Below are 17,267 nucleotides of genomic sequence, written 5' to 3' on the forward strand. Positions count from 1 at the left end.
GTATTGCTGAAAAGCAACACCGTGCTGCCCTCTAGTGGCTATTTCATTGGCTGCTTGGTATTCCCCAAGGAGATTCCACCCTGTATAGGAAATTCCTGCCAGTCTGTTGCTGCAAAAGTAACCAAAAGTCCTGCGGCACTTTATAGCAGCATAGTTGTTTGTGGGCTTGGGGCCACTTTATCCAATGCATAAAGTGGGCAGAACTGCTATTCCTTCCATTTCATAGACTTTTTGGTGCCACTGTTTACAAACATTGTTCCTTTAGAACAGGGGTCAGCAACCTTTTTCAGCTGTGGGCCGGTCCACCCTCCTTCAGAACATGTGGGGGGCTGGACTATATTTTGAAAGGGAAAAAAAGAATGAATTCCTATGCCCCACAAATAACCCAGAGATGCATTTAAATAAAAGCACACATTCTACTCATGTAAAAACACCAGGCAGGCCCCAAAAATAACCCAGAGATGCATTTTAAATAAAAGGACACATTCTACTCATGTAAAAACAGGCTGATTCCTGGACCGACCGTGGGCCGGACAGGGAAAGCGATTGGGCCGCATTTTGCCCACGGGCCTTAGGTTGCCTACACCTGCTTTAGAAGATTGAAAGATACAATGGAATAGTTAAATCTATGAACAAATAGAGCCTACAACAAAATGTTGCAGTGTGGGGTACAGCACTTCCTTGTCAGGTTTCCAGCCCCTCCATTCCATTTTCCCTCCCCACCAATCTTTCATCTGCCCTGCTGGACCCCCAACAGTCAGCATTCCAAAGCCAATGAGCATACAGTCTCTAGTGCTGACACAGACAAACTCAGCCCTCCAGATGTTTTGGGACCAGAACCCCCATCATCCCTGACCACTGGTCCTCTTAGCTAGGGCCGAGTTTGCCTATGCCTGCTCTAGTGGGCTGTTGGGGGGGGGGTTCCCCCCCCCTTTGGGTTGTTTCTCTCTAAATATTTTTTTGTACTTCTGCAGGGCTCAAAATTCCCCCCCTAGCCTGCAAATACCGTGTGGGTGGGTGGGTGTGGTGTGTCATTTTGGCTAAATAAGCAGCAGCAGCTGAAGTCTAAACACCAAAAATGGAGGGCATGGCACTGGAGGAGGTGGGGCTCTTCCCAATGAATAACTTTCGCACACACATGTGCCATACATTGAAAGCACATGGCTTCCCCCCAAAAAAACAGGGAATAATTTTCATCCAGTTCACGTTTAAAGAAAAACTAATCTAATTTGCATTTTTCGAAACAATACGGGAAATAAAATACAGGCATCCTTCAAAAATCACACTTCTCAAAATTTTGCAGTGTCTTTCTCCAGCCAAGTATTATGTACAAAAATGCACATACTAGGGCATAGTGCGTATAAAACACATATATTAGTGAAAACAACATGCAAACATGCATAGTACATGCTTAGCAAAACTGTGCACTGGAAGAAATTTGCACTAAAATGCCGATGGATTTCCATGAGAGTTTTTATTTTTAGAAAATAATAATCATCTCAAACTGATCTGGAAAAGTGGAGAACTGAATTTAAGATTGGAAAAGTGAGAAACAGTGAGGAATTGAAACTGGCCTGGCCCTAGTTGCAGGAGAGAGAGATAGATTATGATTTCATGGACTATCCTTATTTTTGCATGCAGTGAATCTGCAGTGGTTGTTGCCCAGAAGGAATGACAGTGCCCTGTTACCCTGTCATATTAAGATTCTGGATTAATAACAGGTACGATACCTCCCTTGTAAGCAATTAAGCAATCAGGCCTTCCAAGTGACCTTTCAGCCACTTCCCTTTATGGCTAACCTGTAACTGTATCCCACCCACATGCTACTCAAAAGGCATTCATTCCTCTGTGCCAGCTCTTCGCACTGTTACGTTGCGAAAGAGCAATATGAAAAACGCTATTGCGGTTGAACACACTTTGTAACTGGGTGTTAAAGGGCACAAATTATGCAAATAATCAAGGCATCTTTAAAACCCTTTTCGTCTAACAGAACAAGTGAATAAGTAACAAGTTCTTGAAGTATTTTCAATGCTGGAGAAGGTAAAGTTCATTGGCTTTAGCCCAAATGGTTGACTTGACATTTTTGCATTACAGGAGAAGCAAAGTTGTTGCTTGGCTGCCATTTCTCCTCCTTCCTTGGACTCCTCAGCTGGAATGATTCAGTGAACACCTAAAACCTTGCAATAAACAAATCTTATGGGACCCCAAAATGGAGAAGCATCTGAAGAATATTATTCTGGTTTCGGTTGGATTCTTGTTTCTATTTACTGCTTATGGAGGGCTCCAGAGCTTGCAGGTAGGTGGACCTTGTCATGGAGTGTACATTTTAAGGGGGTATCTTTGAAGACGATCTGTGGGGATATAATGCAACAGGGATGCTAGCCCAGTGAAAGGTAGCATGGGTCTTCCATAACAGAAGAGAAATCCCTAGAGATCACACAAACTTCTGGATCAGGTTAAAGGTCTGTCTAGTCTAGCACCATAGAGACCTTTGGAAGTCAACAGCCCTCTTCCACTGTTTCTTCTTAGTGGCATGTGGTCTTTGAACATGAAAGTTCAACATCATCATCATGGCTAATAGCTGTTGGGAGACAATGCTCCCATGATTTTGCCTAGTTCTCTTTTAAGCTAGTGGCCATCACTCCTTCTATAAGTGAATTGCATTATCAAATTATTCATTTGTCTCCCCTGAACCTCCTACCAATCGGAGCTAGAAGAGTCTGATATAATGAGAGAAGGAGAAACCTTTCTCCCCCCTATCAACTTCTTTGACACCATGCATCAATTTATAGACTTCTGTCATGTCCTCGTTGGACATTTGTTCTAAAAATGGTTTTTAACTTATTTTCATATTTTGTGTTGTTGTTGTTGCATTTATTTCTGACCCTTCTTCCTCCAGTGAGCTCAAGGTGTCATGCATGTCTCTCTTGCTCTCCATATTATCCTTAGTCCTTTGCAGTGTTTGTGCTTCCAAATGCTCCACTTAAGTCCTTGTCTTAAGGACTTGCTGACTTCTCTCTCTCCCCTACCCACGCCGGTCAGTCAAAGTCCCCTTATTTATTGCAAAGCTTTTGATTCCATTTCATTTTGTCTCTATAGAGCAGCCTCCACTCTCAAGAAGGCCTGGGCTTTGCCTCTCTGAGTGTTGTCTATGCAGCCCTTATCCTCTCCTCCATGTTTCTCCCACCGATCCTCATTAAGAAGCTTGGGTGCAAGTGGACCATTGTGGGCTCCATGTGCTGCTATATCACATACTCTTTGGGGAACTTCTACGCCAGCTGGTAATGCTGCTAGCCTACTTCTGATGAGATCTGTGGGACTGTGGTCTACTTCCATCAGCAGCCAGACTTTTTTCCATAGAATGATTGTGGCATCACTGCAAGGCTGAAAACCAAGTTGGGCGAGGGGGATTATACGAGCAGAAAATCTTCATATCTTAATTCTTTGTGGTGACTGCAATACAGAGGTGGGGGCCCTCAGCCCTCCAGATGTTGATGGACTCCAATACTTGTCAGTTCCATCTGGCACGGTCGATCATCAAGGATGGAGGAGCTGTTGTCCGGCAACATCTGGGTGGCCACAGGTCCCCCAACCTGCTGTAATATGTAAAGCAGCTTCTATAATGTGGGTGGTTTCTGGGTCCCTGCCAGCAATATCTCACAGTGGTGTGGAAATATCCCATAACGCAATGTGAGCGAGCCACGAGTGAGCCACTGTCCACATTATGGCTGCCACTAGGGAGTGGGCCATTGCCACGCAGCCACTGTTTCCATTTGCAGGAGCTTCCCTGTAACCATCCAATACAAACTTGCCTCCAAAATATGCATCCACAAAAGGAAGAGAAACAGCTCTTTCCAGTAGGCTTCTTTATGACTGTTCTGTGGTCAGAATTGATACCACCCCTAATCTGGACTAGAGTCCATTATCATGAGACACAGAGAGAGAAGGCTGGAGAATGGTGTTCCTCTTGCTCCAAAGAATCCCAAAGCTGACCCAGCCCTTTTAGCAGAGATGTGCTGAATGGTTCCATTGGGTATATGAGCGCAGCTTTAATGTTGTGGTTTTCAAATCACTCTGTTGAGAGCTGCATGAGCTTATTTCAACCCCCCAACCCCACTTAACTTGAAATGAACCTGATACACAATTATGCCCAGCCTCCTAGACCTGGGGAAAAACTTCCTGGTGAAAAGTCCAATGCATATTGAGGTCTCCGTCTATCATGTATTAGACAAACATGAATTCTGAATATTGCTTAAAATATGATAAGCAGGGAGTTAACAGCAAACCTTCAATACAATCTAGCTCCTTATGGCTCTTATATCACATGAATACGTGTTATAGTATAGGGGTAAACATTTGAGCAATTCATCTTGAATTTAATGATGTAACAAGCTGTCTTTGGGCTTTCTTTCAAGAATGCTAGCAGCGTAAAAGAGATATCTAAATAATGTGGTTTTTTGCAGGTACACACTGATCCCCACATCGATGATCTTGGGGCTGGGAGGAGCACCACTCTGGTCAGCCAAGTGCACATATCTCACCATCGCTGGAAACTCGTATGCTCGGAAAGCAGGGAAAGTTGGGAAAGATATTGTCAACCAGTACTTTGGAATATTCTTTCTGATATTCCAGTCCTCTGGAGTATGGGGAAATCTTATATCATCCCTTGTATTTGAGCAGACTCCCAACCAAGGTAAATATTAAAAGGTAAAGGTAAAGGTACCCCTGCCCGTACGGGCCAGTCTTGACAGACTCTGGGGTTGTGCGCCCATCTCACTCAAGAGGCCGGGGGCCAGCGCTGTCCGGAGACACTTCCGGGTCACGTGGCCAGCGTGACAAAGCTGCATCTGACGAGCCAGCACAGCACACGGAAACGCCGTTTACCTTCCCGCTGGTAAGCGGTCCCTATTTATCTACGTGCACCCGGGGGTGCTTTTGAACTGCTAGGTTGGCAGGCAAGGTAAATATTACATACACACAAACACACCCTAGGGGCTGTGTCCCTGCTTACACCACTTGTCAGCTCCCCTGCCATTCCCCCCCATACGAACCCCACCTAGAGCTTGCCCACCCCACCCCACCCCATGCCACTGCTGAACTCTCACCCTCCCAGCCCCATTTCTGAAGCTGTTCTACAGTCCTGCTTTGCACCTGCTCTCCCCTTCACTCCCATGTCCTTGCATCCTACCTCTTCCATTTGTGCACCCTGCCCTTACGCACAAACCACCCTCCTGGTAACCTCTGGCATCTTCCTCCTCTCCCACATTGCAACTACCTTTTCACTCTGACTTCATGAAAATCCAGGATTCTGGATCCTCCAATGAGGGCTACGCGATGGCAGCCTTACATTTTTATGATATTACCACAGGGTACCACGTCCTCGCCTATATCTGCCTTTGGAAGTGCTACTGATCAATAAAACCACTTTTTCATCATTTTTTTTTTTAAAAGTGTGATACTGTATCAGATACAGTAGTATAGATGCAATTTTAAGGATAATGGAATAACCAAAGCCTAGCGTGATTCTCCCCTCTTCCAGCAGCCCCCATAACCTAGCTACATTACTCTGGAGGGCATTCTGATACCACCACCACCCCTCAGTGTGGCTGCAGGGGAGGGAGGGCAGGAAAATACCTCCTGTTCAACTATCTGAGGATCTAAACTATTAAACCCAGTTAAAGGATTGTTTTCTTATTGGCATGGGTGCCCAGTTTGCAGTTCCTGTGGACAACTTCCTAGAGCATTGGGAAGAGGTCTAGTGGAATGGACTCCTTCGGATGGTGGTGGACTCTCCTTCCTTGGAAGCTTTTAAGCAGAGGTTGGATGGCCATCTGTCATGGATGCTTTAGATGAGATTCCTGCATTGCAGGTGGTTTGGGTCCCTTCCAACTTGATATTCTAGGTCTTCTAATGATTCAGTCTATGGGTTTGTCTTCTATTTGTGTGTGTGTGTGTGTGTGTGTGTGTGTGTGTGTGTGTTCAGCACAGGAGTTAAAGGATTAATTGGGCAGTGGTTGTTAACTCAGGCCAGGTGGAGTAGGCCGGTTAAAAGCAAATCCAGGGATAACAATAAAAGCAGGCTGCCTCAAGGGACAGATTAGGGCTAAATGCCACCGGAACTATATAGGGGGGGAAAGCCTGCCCCACAACTGCAGTCTTAAGCTAGTTTAAGGGGATAAAACTCCACTGGCTGACCAAACCAAAAGTTACTGCTAGGAGATTAGAAAATGCTGGTAACGTCCTTGAAGACTGGCAAGGGATCAAAACATTTGATCATGGCTCAAAGGCACGGTTACTTTGAAACTGCGAAATACCAATACTATATGAAATAGCAAAGCTTAATGAACAGAAGTAGCATTCTCTGAAGCTGTATCTGGCTTTTACACTGTTGTTCATGCCAGTCCAAGTGAGCTCCCTACGGCACTGTCAGAACTTATAGGACCAGAAAGGGCAATTTAGATGGTCCTGATCTTTGAAGTGCAGAGGGCACAACGGTGACCAGTTATGCATTGATGGAGCACATCAAATGCCCTGCTGCTCAAGCAGCTGCTTCCACATGGAATTGTCCACTAAAGGAACCCTGTCAATTGGCTATGGCATTTCTGTGTGTTGCAAAGGATTCCTGGACATGTTCCACTATTGCCTCTCAAGCAGCCTGTCCACCATTATTGATTTCATTGGTGATGAGAACCTCGATCATATTTTGAAGTACCTACCTCAGGGTTTTTTGGAACACAGCTTGAAATCCATTGCGGATGTATGCTTGAATTTATGGTCTTGATTTTGACCACTAACAACCACTGCTCTTTTCTTTTTCCTATGGCCTAGTGGAACACTCAGACGCAGATCTGTGCTGTGGTGCAGAACATTGCACGGGGGTAAATGCTACAAACAGCACTGTGGCTCAAAAAAAACCACACGAAACCTTAATCTACACTCTGCTGGGAATCTACACAGGTAGGTGCTTCCAGACACCATTTGTTTGTTTGCTGTTTGCTCGCTATTTCAGTTGATATCACCTAAGAACAGTTATCTCAGGTGTGCCAGGAACAATGTCTTTTAGCCATCAAATGCCTAGGTAAACAGAAGTGAACTACATGTCCCAGGATTCTTTGTGGAAAGCCACAACTGTTAAAGTGTTAGCTGTTAAAGCTTTAACATATAGCATAGAAGGTGTGCACCAGATCATCTCCAACATTTCACTTTGGATGGTCATTGCAGAGGAAGAAAAGGAGTAGTGGGCAAAGTATATTTCATGGACCTTTGTTTGCCATTATTGATTTTATCATCTAAGAACCCCTTGATGTGCTTTTTTTCCTGGAAAACCATTTGTAATATATCATATTTGACAGTATTTTATGGTATGCAATATCATTTAACTGTTTTTGATCGCTGTCTTGTAACTCACTTAAAAAATCTTACAGCATTTGATAAACAACATTCAGTGATTTTTAGTATTTGACAGCTTTCAATCTGCAAAATCTAGGACTGGTTATGATAGAGGCCCCCAGGCAAAATTATAACTGTCAGAAAATACTAACAGTGCCAAAGCCTTCAAATTTTAATTTTTTGGGTCAAGATTTCATCTTCCAAATTGTTGATTCAGATTTTGAATATGAATTTTCCCACTCAGAACTTAACAGGAAAGTTCAGCAAATTTGGCGTATTCATGAATATTCATTTCAGCTGTAAATTGTAAATTGTATGGCCTATGAGTGATTCAGGCCTCAGTTAATGAAATAAAGTCTAACATTCCAGTTCCATAGTATAATTTCCCTCTTCACATGTGCTTTGGAAAAGACTGTCACTAATTCTGAAGCCAGAGGCTCAGGAAACAAATTCACCTAGAGGCAATGTTGACAGACGCAATCATGGTGATCTCTCTTTAACCTCTGACCTAACCTGGAAGGGTAAGAAATCTGTCTTATGCAACAGCACAGTTGGTTTTTCCAGCTGCCCTAGCACAAATGACACAGCAGAGCAGTTTGCTGTGCATGGTGGATGCCCTGATATTGAAGACAGAGACTTCAAAACAGTTGATTTTATTTAAACTCTCTTGGCCTCTAGAGCTGAATTTAAAGACACTTATTGACTGAGTATTCTAAACCCATAACTGAGCTCTGAGAATAAATCTATGAATTGCTTGTCACTTTGGGACTTGGTTCTTATTCCAATGCATCCAGGCAGTGGGGTGCTAGCTGTGTTGCTAGTTGCTATTTTTCTGGATCGGATCACAGACGACCAAGCAGAGGGCGAGAAAAAGGAGACACCTTCCTTGTGCTTCACTTTCATGGCAACATTTCGGCATCTTAAAGATAAACGCCAGTGTCTCCTGATTCCCCTGACCATGTACAGCGGGTTTGAACAAGGATTCCTTGCTGGCGACTACACCAAGGTAGGAACGCGAGCAAAATGTGAGTTCTACCCTGAGTTCTTCAATGAATACATGGGGAAATGTTCATGGGACACTCAGGACTCTTGAGTCCCAACTCCCACTACAGATGGATGCCCTACTGAGAATACCTGAAACCTGCCCAAGAAGCCTCTGGAGTCAGTGAAGAAAGTGTTTTAGATGCCATTAGCCAGGAAGAGCAGGAATCAAACAAAACACACCAGTAGGTCCACCAAGAGAGACCTGATGAAAATCATGTGCCATCAGAAGTCAAATAAATCCCATGTGGCTCCAATACTTTCTAAAGGTCCTGTTGTCACTCAGGTCCTGTTTGTGGGCTTCTCATAGGCATCTGGTTGGCCAGGGTGAGAACAGGGTGCTGGATTAAATGGGCCTTTGGCTCTTATGATGCTCTTGTTATGTACTTATGTGACCTGCTGAGGGGAAGAGGGAGCGGACAACCACTCGGTGCTGCAGGGATCAGAGGGAGTTGGATCTGAATGGGGAAACATTGATACAAGGAGCAATTGCCATGGGTTAGAAGTCAAGTGTCAGGTCACTTCTCTCACACAAGACACAACACGCTGGCAGTTTAACTAGTTGGGGTTTATTAGCAATAACAGGCTTCCAGCAATCTGAGCTTCCCACAGCTCACTCCTCACTGTCGGAGTCAGTTGACTCGACTGGCTTCCTGCCCTTCCCAAGGCCAGCTATACCCCAGGACCGCCCTCGCTTCCTGCTGGTCCTCCTTGGTTCTAATCGCTTGCTCCACCTCCTACTTCTTGGAGACTCAGGTGCAGCCAGTTCCTCCTCCTCGGGAGTTGAATCCAACTCCCTCCTACCACCTGCATCCTGCTCCTTCATCTCTGTGCTGCTGCAAAAACTCACAGGCAGCATTCCAGAGCGAGAAGGGCTTACCTCACTTTCGTTGTGTGAAAGAATCAAGTTTCTATTTCCCTCTTCGTCCCCCTCTGTAGATTCCTCTCTGCCGGCCATGTCTCTGGTTAATGTGAGCTTAGTGGTAGCTCTAAGTTTATTTTTAGTACTAGCATATTGCTTCTGTGGTCTCCATCTGATTAAATGCATCATACTCTGATGTCCAGGAAGCCAAAGAGTTACTCATATGGTTGGCAATCATCTACCTTGTGGACACTTCCAGGCAGCCTGTTTATGATGTTACTGGCAAGTGTTATCCTAGATCCACACTTCCCAGTGCATTTCCCCATCACTTTCCTTACTGCAAAAAATCCCATCTTTGGGGGAAGCAGGCATGTTATGCAAGACCTTCCAAATCAATTATTGTTGCCCAACCTGAACTTACTGGTGGTATGTGATTGAATCCCACCCCAAAATAGTGACAGTCTGGAAGCGCTGTGTGTCAACTCCTCTCCCTACACATCCCCAGTTCTTCTGCTGCTTTAGCATTTGATAACATGTACGGCACATGAGCAAATTATCCCCCCACCCCGGCTCTCAACTCCATCACCGCACAGCAGGCACACACATTAAATCTGGAGGCCCTACGGCAAGGCACAGAGCTGTGCTTTATTGATCGCATCTTCTCTGTATGAATATTCACCCAGCACTCAGAAAGAGACACGAAGTCCTAAGCCTCAGATGACAGAAACAACGTTGCTGCATTGAATAATAATGCCATGTGCGCCTGTGTGTCTTTCTCTTTTTCTCTAGTCCTATGTGACCTGTGCCCTTGGGATAAATTTTGTTGGCTATGTGATGATCTGCTTCTCGGCTGCAAATTCACTCTGCTCCCTGCTCTTTGGGAAGATTTCCCAATTTACTGGCAGAAAAATTCTATTTGCAATGGGTATGTAAAGGCTAACGGAGGACCGGGGGGCTCATCTAGTGTGAAAAATTGGGTGTTCTCATACTAAGAGGCAGGGGGTATAATTTAATGAAGAACTGGCTAAAAACATGATCAGTTCAGATGAGGATTCTCCCCTCATTACTGGGAATGAAACAGTCTTGGCCAATTTGAATATCAAATATGTCTGTTTGCTCAGTCACTTCAGAGAAAGTCTCAGCATTTCTAACACAGCAGAAGGTGGTTCTCAACTCATGAATCACATATACTAATAGCAATCTCAATTCTCTGGGTGCCAGTTCTGAAGCAGTCAAAGCAGCACTAGTCTCACACAAAAGAGTGGTATCAGCAGAGCTGGTTTGCAGGGGAATAAAAAATAATATTGAGGGTGAGGACCCCAAAACAGTTCATTGAGGACTGAGGGTTGTATCCAATGTAATACTAACAAACACATTCTGTCAGGAAAAGATTTATTCTTGTGCAACAAAATGTCCCCCCCCTCTCCTCCCCCTGTGCACCCCCTAAATGTGTTCTGGGGGTTCTCCAAACCCTCCGGGGCAGATTTGGAGAGGGCACAGAGTGTTCATGAGGAAAAGAGAAAGAGTTCCATTGCATAAATGAAAATCCTTGCGCCAACAGAACACAGTAGTCAGTGTCACCCTGAGCATGCTCAGTTGGTGTGGAATGCTCACTGACGGCTAAGAGGGGGAACAGGGAATGGAAAATGGAGATGGAATAGAGGATCCTAGAAAATAACGTGGCTGGTTGGTTGGAAATCTGAGCAGAAGCACTCCACACAGCAACATTTTGCTGCAGGTCCCCTTTGTATTTCCTACCTCTGAAACTTTACTTTTGTGTGTCCACATGGGGTTCTTGGAGTGGTTGCATGGCATACTGATTTATACCACGTAATCCTGAATTAAATGACCCACAAACAAATCCCATCCCAGCATCTTGGACAGGGGAGAAGAAGGTTCCCTTCCTTTCATCTAATGACTGGCATTCCCTGAACAGGGAGGTGTCATGGCTTCTGCAGTCATGAAGCAATAAGCTACATATTTGCCTGTCCCTTTTGGAGGTGCTGATCTGACAATAATATAATTTATAGGGCCAACTGGCAGCACTTGCTAAGGCACTGATCTGACCAACATCAGGGAGGGAGGACAGACTATGAAGAAACATTTGGAGAACTTGGCACTCCTGGCAAATTATGTCTCTTGGGGTTCTCTTTCTCATGTTTCACTGGACTTTTTTTTAATGAGCACATTCTCCAAACTGAATGTACTTCACATCTAATATGACTTAAGAGAAATGTTCCCAACTACACATCCTGGATAAAATTTCACTCTTGAGAAAATCAGCTGACATTTTGCTGCCTACTTCACCCATATCATTAGGCTGACAGGTGCCCATTATATGCCAGGACTAAATTACTTGCCTTGACAATGGGCTGGCTGGCTTGTTAGGCTAAGCCAAGCCAAGCAAGAATGGGTGGGCATGAGAGACCCCAAAGAAGAGATTGTGGCTCCTGCCTGCAATCCTCCTGCTGCAACACCACGGTGAGCTAAGCTGTGCTTTGGCTTAGCCAACATGTCATCTGAACCAGGACTCAAGGTTTGTTTCCTCCAGGCAACCAGCAGAAGAGATAGCAGGTCCTTCCCTCTGTGACCTTGGGGGCCAATAGAAATGAGAAGACTCTTGATTTGTTTCCTGAACGGCAGGGTACATTGCCCAGCCAATGTGCTCCTAAGCAGCCTCATTGCCCCTCTGTGCACTCTGGTGGATCTCCAAAACATTTATGTAGCTGGAATTTTGACATCCCAGGTGGTTGCTTACTTCATCTTTATACCATAGCCAGCCTTGCTGATACTGCTTCTTTGCTTCCAATGTCACCTGGGGGGTTCCACTGTTGGAAACTAATGCACAATGTGGACCGTGGCCTGGTGCAGCTATATAATTCTCACTATCTGAAATGGCCTACTTCTGAAACTCTTTATTGTTTTCTCTCAACCTTTCATCATCTTCCAGGTGGAGTTCTCAACCTTGCCTGTATAATAGGACTATTGCTCTGGAAACCTCGCCCAAGCCACCTTGCCCTGTTCTTCGTATTCCCTGCCCTGTGGGGTGTGGCTGATGCTATCTGGCAGACGCAGACCAATGGTAAGCCTTTTCTATCATGGAAGACTGGCAGCACAAGCACAACTCTATGCAAGTTTACTTGGAAGTCAGTTCCACTGGGGTTTACTCTGAGGAAGGTGTGCATGGGACTGTGTGGCCTTAGTCTCACTGAAAGCAGATTATCTATACTCCAGTAACTATCGGTGCTTCCAGATGGGGGCATAATATTGCAAACTGACTGTTGCAAATGGGAGTTGGTAATAGCTATTAAAATAAAATTTAAAAACTAGATTAGATTTTCCCTAGAAAGGGTAACTTGAATTAAGTGGTGGAGTGGGCACTTTTATGCTGGCTGACATTCTATGCTGACATTACATGGATGCTCTGAAACATTTCTGTGCATGAGGAGCACCCGTCTGGAAGCTCCTGAGATATGTCTGAGTAGAATGCACCTTGGCAGAAAGAGTTGGAAGACTGGGGCTAGATCTACACAGCTATAATAAAAAAAAAAAAACCACCATTGTAAAGCTCACAGTGGAAAACATCACTGAGTTGTGATTTCAGCTCTACAGCACCATCTGATGTCACAGTGTTATAACACATTTTTAATGTTGTAATTTGATTAATGTAGCTGAGTCCTGGGTCCAAAACAGGTATGCTGTAACATCACTAGGGGCGGGGGTGTTAAAACTTAAATAGCATTTTATGCTTGTGGCAAACTTTTCTTTAAATTTTTGAATGCTGCAGAATCAAACCTGGCTTATTTTGCTTCAAATGAAACATAGTTTCATAGTGCTTTTTTCTTTAAAAAATGTTTAGGGTTACTCTCATTTTGACTCAAGAAAATCACCATTTTATAGTTCAAATTGGGTAAATGGACAAAAGTACAAAGATTCACAAAATGTTTAGGGGTATGCGTACCCCCAGAAAAAAGCACTGGCTATGTGGAATGACAAATGGTTTAGGTGCTTTCCTGGCAACAACTAAAAGCATCAGATGTGGACAAAAAGAGACCCTTAAAAGAGGTATACAGTAAACACAAAATGAGATAGGACTAGCCCTGAATAATCAACAGAAGATTTGTGAACATGTGCAGAGTGCCTTGCAATTATCAACCGCTGCTTCTTCTACCATTCAAAAAAACAACAACACCAAAAACAGTAGCCTGTGGTACTTGATCCATTGTGGAAGCTGTATCTTATCTTTGCTGCTTCTAAGAAAGAAACACTCCACACGTGCTCAGAGCTCCACTCTTCCTAATTATTACTTCACACTGGAGGGCACAGGTCTGCCATTGAAAACAGGTTCCACAGCAGAATTCAAATTAAACCCTGTGCTTTTGAATTACACACAAAGTGAGGTAGGCATGAGCTGCTCAGTTTAATTATCAGTTACATGACTCAGCTCTTACTTTAACAGAGTTTCATTACAAAGTTCCAAAGAGAATTCTAGAGACTGAAAAATTAACTCCTATCAGGGTTTAAGCAAGTAGCTGTTCCAAGAGATCTCTTGTGGTTGTGGAATCTAATATTGACCAAGGGCTCCCCCTAAAGGATTTTAATGGGAAATGCCTGAATCCTTGCCCTACTCCACATTTTCAGATTCATCTATCCAAAAGCGCGTGTCATATTTTGGCTCCTCACTGTATTGTAAGTTAAATCTGCTTTATTTCATTTGTTCTTCTATAAGAGCTGCTTCGTATGTAATAATATGCATACTATTATGCACACACAAGCATCTTCCATGCTGGAGTTTTGCAGTAGTTGTGTTGCAGGTTCGAACCCCATGTTGGGCAAAAGATTCAGATGACCCTTGTGGTCAAAGCCATCTTTCCCATAGGGCTTAGTGGTGCGTCGCGCCAGAGCGCCGGCCTCTCAGGGGCGCCCCAGCAAGTGGGGGAGCTGCGCGGCTTTGCTGACGGCCTCCCCTTTCCCTGCACGTCCACTGGCTGCGCCCCGCCAACCATATGGATGGCGGGCGCACAGCTTCCCTCCCAAGCCTCTGCAGAGATCACTCTCCTCCCGAGGAGGCTTGGGAGGGGTGCAACTTCATTCCCAAGCCTCTGCGGGGATCGCTTTCCCGTAGCAGCATGGGGGAGAGTTGCACCCCCCAATGGCTGTCAGTGCACAGCTATGGCCACCCCAACACTATCTGTGGTAATTTGGGGGCGCTGGGCGGATATTTGCACCCCGGCATCGCATCTGCTAAAGACGGCCCTGCTTGCGGTCCCTTCCAACTTTATAATTCTATGAGTCTATGCTGTTTAAAGAGTTGCATGGGCCTGAAAAACACCATTATTATCCTCTTCAGCAGGATGTAAAAAGAGCTCTAAACATGTTAGAGCCTGAGCATGTTCTGCCTTTGCTCTTAGAGGCTGTGAGCCTCTGGGTATCAGTTGCTGGGAATCACAAGTGAGTAGAAGCTGTTGCGTTCAGGTCCTGCTTAATGGCTTCTCACGGGTATCTGGCTGGCTACTATGAGAACCAGTAGTGCTAGATTAGATGGGCCTTTGGCCTGATCCTGCAGCTCTTGCATTCTTAAAAGTAGAACAGATGTTCTAGCCAGCAGCCTCCCCAATGTAGCATTTCTAACAGGTTAATTATAAACATAGGCACTTCCATTTGACGTGTGGATCATCCCGGGAAGTTATGCAGCCTCTGTATATTACATACCAGAACTGAAACCAGATCTTACCATACCCCTATCCTTTTTTTAGACATGAACTGCCTGATGTCATCATAGGTTAGTTCATATATTCATTCCTGCAGCAACAGAGCCCATAGTTTGCATGCCTAAGGATTCCAAGTAATAATAATAATAATAATAATAATTTATTATTTATACCCCGCCCATCTGGCTGAGTTTCCCCAGCCACTCTGGGCGGCTCCCAATCAGTGTTAAAAACAGTACAGCATTACATATTAAAAACTTCCCTGAACAGGGCTGCCTTAAGATGTCTTCTGAATATCAGGTAATTATTTATCTCTTTGACATCTAATGGGAGGGCGTTCCACAGGGCGGGCGCCACTACCGAGAAGGCCCTCTGTCTGGTTCCCTGTAGCCTCACTTCTCGCAATGAGGGAACCGCCAGAAGGCCCTCGGCGCTGGATCTCAGTGTCCGGGCTGAATGATGGGGGTGGAGACGCTCCTTCAGGTATACAGGACCGAGTAGCACTGTTTTAAAAGCACGGATAACATTGGCCATATTCACACCATACGTTTAAAGAATTGTGATGCCACTTGTCAGGGTGCCCCTGTTTTCCTCCACTCAGAGCTACAATTCTCCGAGTGGCTTAACAATCCTTCACAAGGAACTCTTGAGCATTGCAGCTCTTCTGTCTCTGCCCCTTACACCGGCTGAAGGTGTTGCCCTCCAAAAGCAGGTGAGAGAGATTTCCCACACCAAGGATTGTTTTTTAATGTCCCTGGACCACTGTTGCCTGGCGATGGACCTGTTCACAGTAAACTCAAAACCCAGCAGTATATGGTTTAAGCTACAATGTTGTGTGATCCTAAGCAGCTTCCTGGTACAAAAAGAGAAGACATCCATCATGTATTTTCTTGCAGCATGACCTTTTTCGGGGAGAAAGAGGGTTAGCTACTGCTGCTATAGTTACAGACCTAGATGGGTGTCAGATTTAGGCTTCAAACATAAAGTTTTGCCTAATTCTTCTCTTTCCATTTGTTTACAGCTCTCTATGGAGTGTTATTTGAAAAGCACAAGGAGGCCGCCTTTGCTAATTATCGCCTGTGGGAGTCCCTGGGGTTTGTCATCGCCTTTGGTTACAGCACGTTCTTAAGTGTCAATGTCAAACTTTATATTGTGCTGGCTGTACTGGTGGTGGCCATGGTATGCTATGCAGCAGTCGAGCACCTGGAATCACAGTCCTCTCCTGGTCCTGAACTACCCAGTATCTCAAAGCCGGAGCCAGACGAACTAGGCGAGAAAGATCCACAAACCCATTTGTAGCCCAGCAAAGCAAACCTCTGTAAGGCCAAGCAAATGGCCCAGTCCAAAAGTGCCTAATTATGCTCATGTGCATTTTGTATGGGCTACCAGAAAGTAGCTCTTGTGAAAGAGGCAGCGCATCACAGGACTGGTGCTACAGATGGCTTCTCAAAAGGCTCAACACCAAGGAAGGCTACCAAGGAACAGATACCATGATTTGTGCAATATGTAAATGGAAACTTCAGTTCTTTCGAACTGGTGCAAAATGTACATAGGATGTTTTTTTCTGCCAATACAATAATGACTTCAATTAAGACAGTACAATACTAGGGACCTTCTCTTCTTGCTACTAGTGACAAAAAATATTATTAATGGGTCTTTGATAATTTTTTTAATGGGGGGGGGGAAATAAATATACATTGATAATTCAAAAATGTTCTGTTTCTTACTAAATCACTCATATCCACATAGAAAATATAAATTGACTCTCAACTGGATTACAGGCTTACCACTCCCCTCAAGGAAATAAACATGAAACTGTAATTTCTCCATCCAAGTCTCCTAAGGAAATTGTTGGAGAATGCCCTGGGGGTACCTGCAATCCCCCAGAACTCTGAGTGTCCTCCGGTATGCGCAGCTCTGGAAAAGGCATCTCCCTTCTCTTCCAGGGTGCTTCTAGCGACATACATCATAATGATATATGCACACTAAGCTTCTGGCAGAACACAGCAAGAAGCATGAGACATCGTAGAGCTAATCTACTATTTATTTACACACTACGTAAATCTGATGAAATGGGGTGAAGGATGTGGCATGGCATTTGGACGAGGCCAATGAGCCGCACCGAGTCCACAAGACCAGTGGAAGCAGTCATGTGGTGCAATGAATGTCCCTCCCATCAATGAGAGGAATGTCATGGGCAGCCAAACAAAACTTCAGGAAAGGACAGGAGAGCGCAAGAACCAGGGGTGCCAACTTTACTAAAA

General features: G+C 44.7%; 1 protein-coding gene across 1 annotated transcript; it reads left to right on the top strand.

Moving 5' to 3' along the window:
- The first annotated feature begins 1,926 nt into the window (after positions 1–1,926).
- Positions 1,927–16,703, top strand: UNC93A (unc-93 homolog A). Its single transcript, XM_077925831.1, has 8 exons — positions 1,927–2,296; positions 3,100–3,281; positions 4,464–4,693; positions 6,829–6,957; positions 8,184–8,395; positions 10,082–10,217; positions 12,243–12,374; positions 16,025–16,703. The coding sequence occupies exons 1-8, from the start codon at positions 2,210–2,212 to the stop codon at positions 16,300–16,302; spliced, it is 1,386 nt and encodes a 461-aa protein (XP_077781957.1). The 5' UTR covers positions 1,927–2,209; the 3' UTR covers positions 16,303–16,703.
- Positions 16,704–17,267: the final 564 nt, after the last annotated feature.

This window comes from Podarcis muralis, chromosome 3 (genome assembly GCF_964188315.1).
Source record: "Podarcis muralis chromosome 3, rPodMur119.hap1.1, whole genome shotgun sequence".
NCBI classification, from domain to species: domain Eukaryota; kingdom Metazoa; phylum Chordata; class Lepidosauria; order Squamata; family Lacertidae; genus Podarcis; species Podarcis muralis.

Bases quoted from the DNA above. Each gene is read 5' to 3' on its own strand.
- UNC93A (XM_077925831.1), top strand. From the start codon at position 2,210: ATGGAGAAGCATCTGAAGAATATTATTCTGGTTTCGGTTGGATTCTTG. The intron at 4,694-6,828 runs GTAAATATTAAA...CCTATGGCCTAG, and splicing joins TGAGCAGACTCCCAACCAAG to TGGAACACTCAGACGCAGAT. The intron at 10,218-12,242 runs GTATGTAAAGGC...ATCATCTTCCAG, and splicing joins AAAAATTCTATTTGCAATGG to GTGGAGTTCTCAACCTTGCC.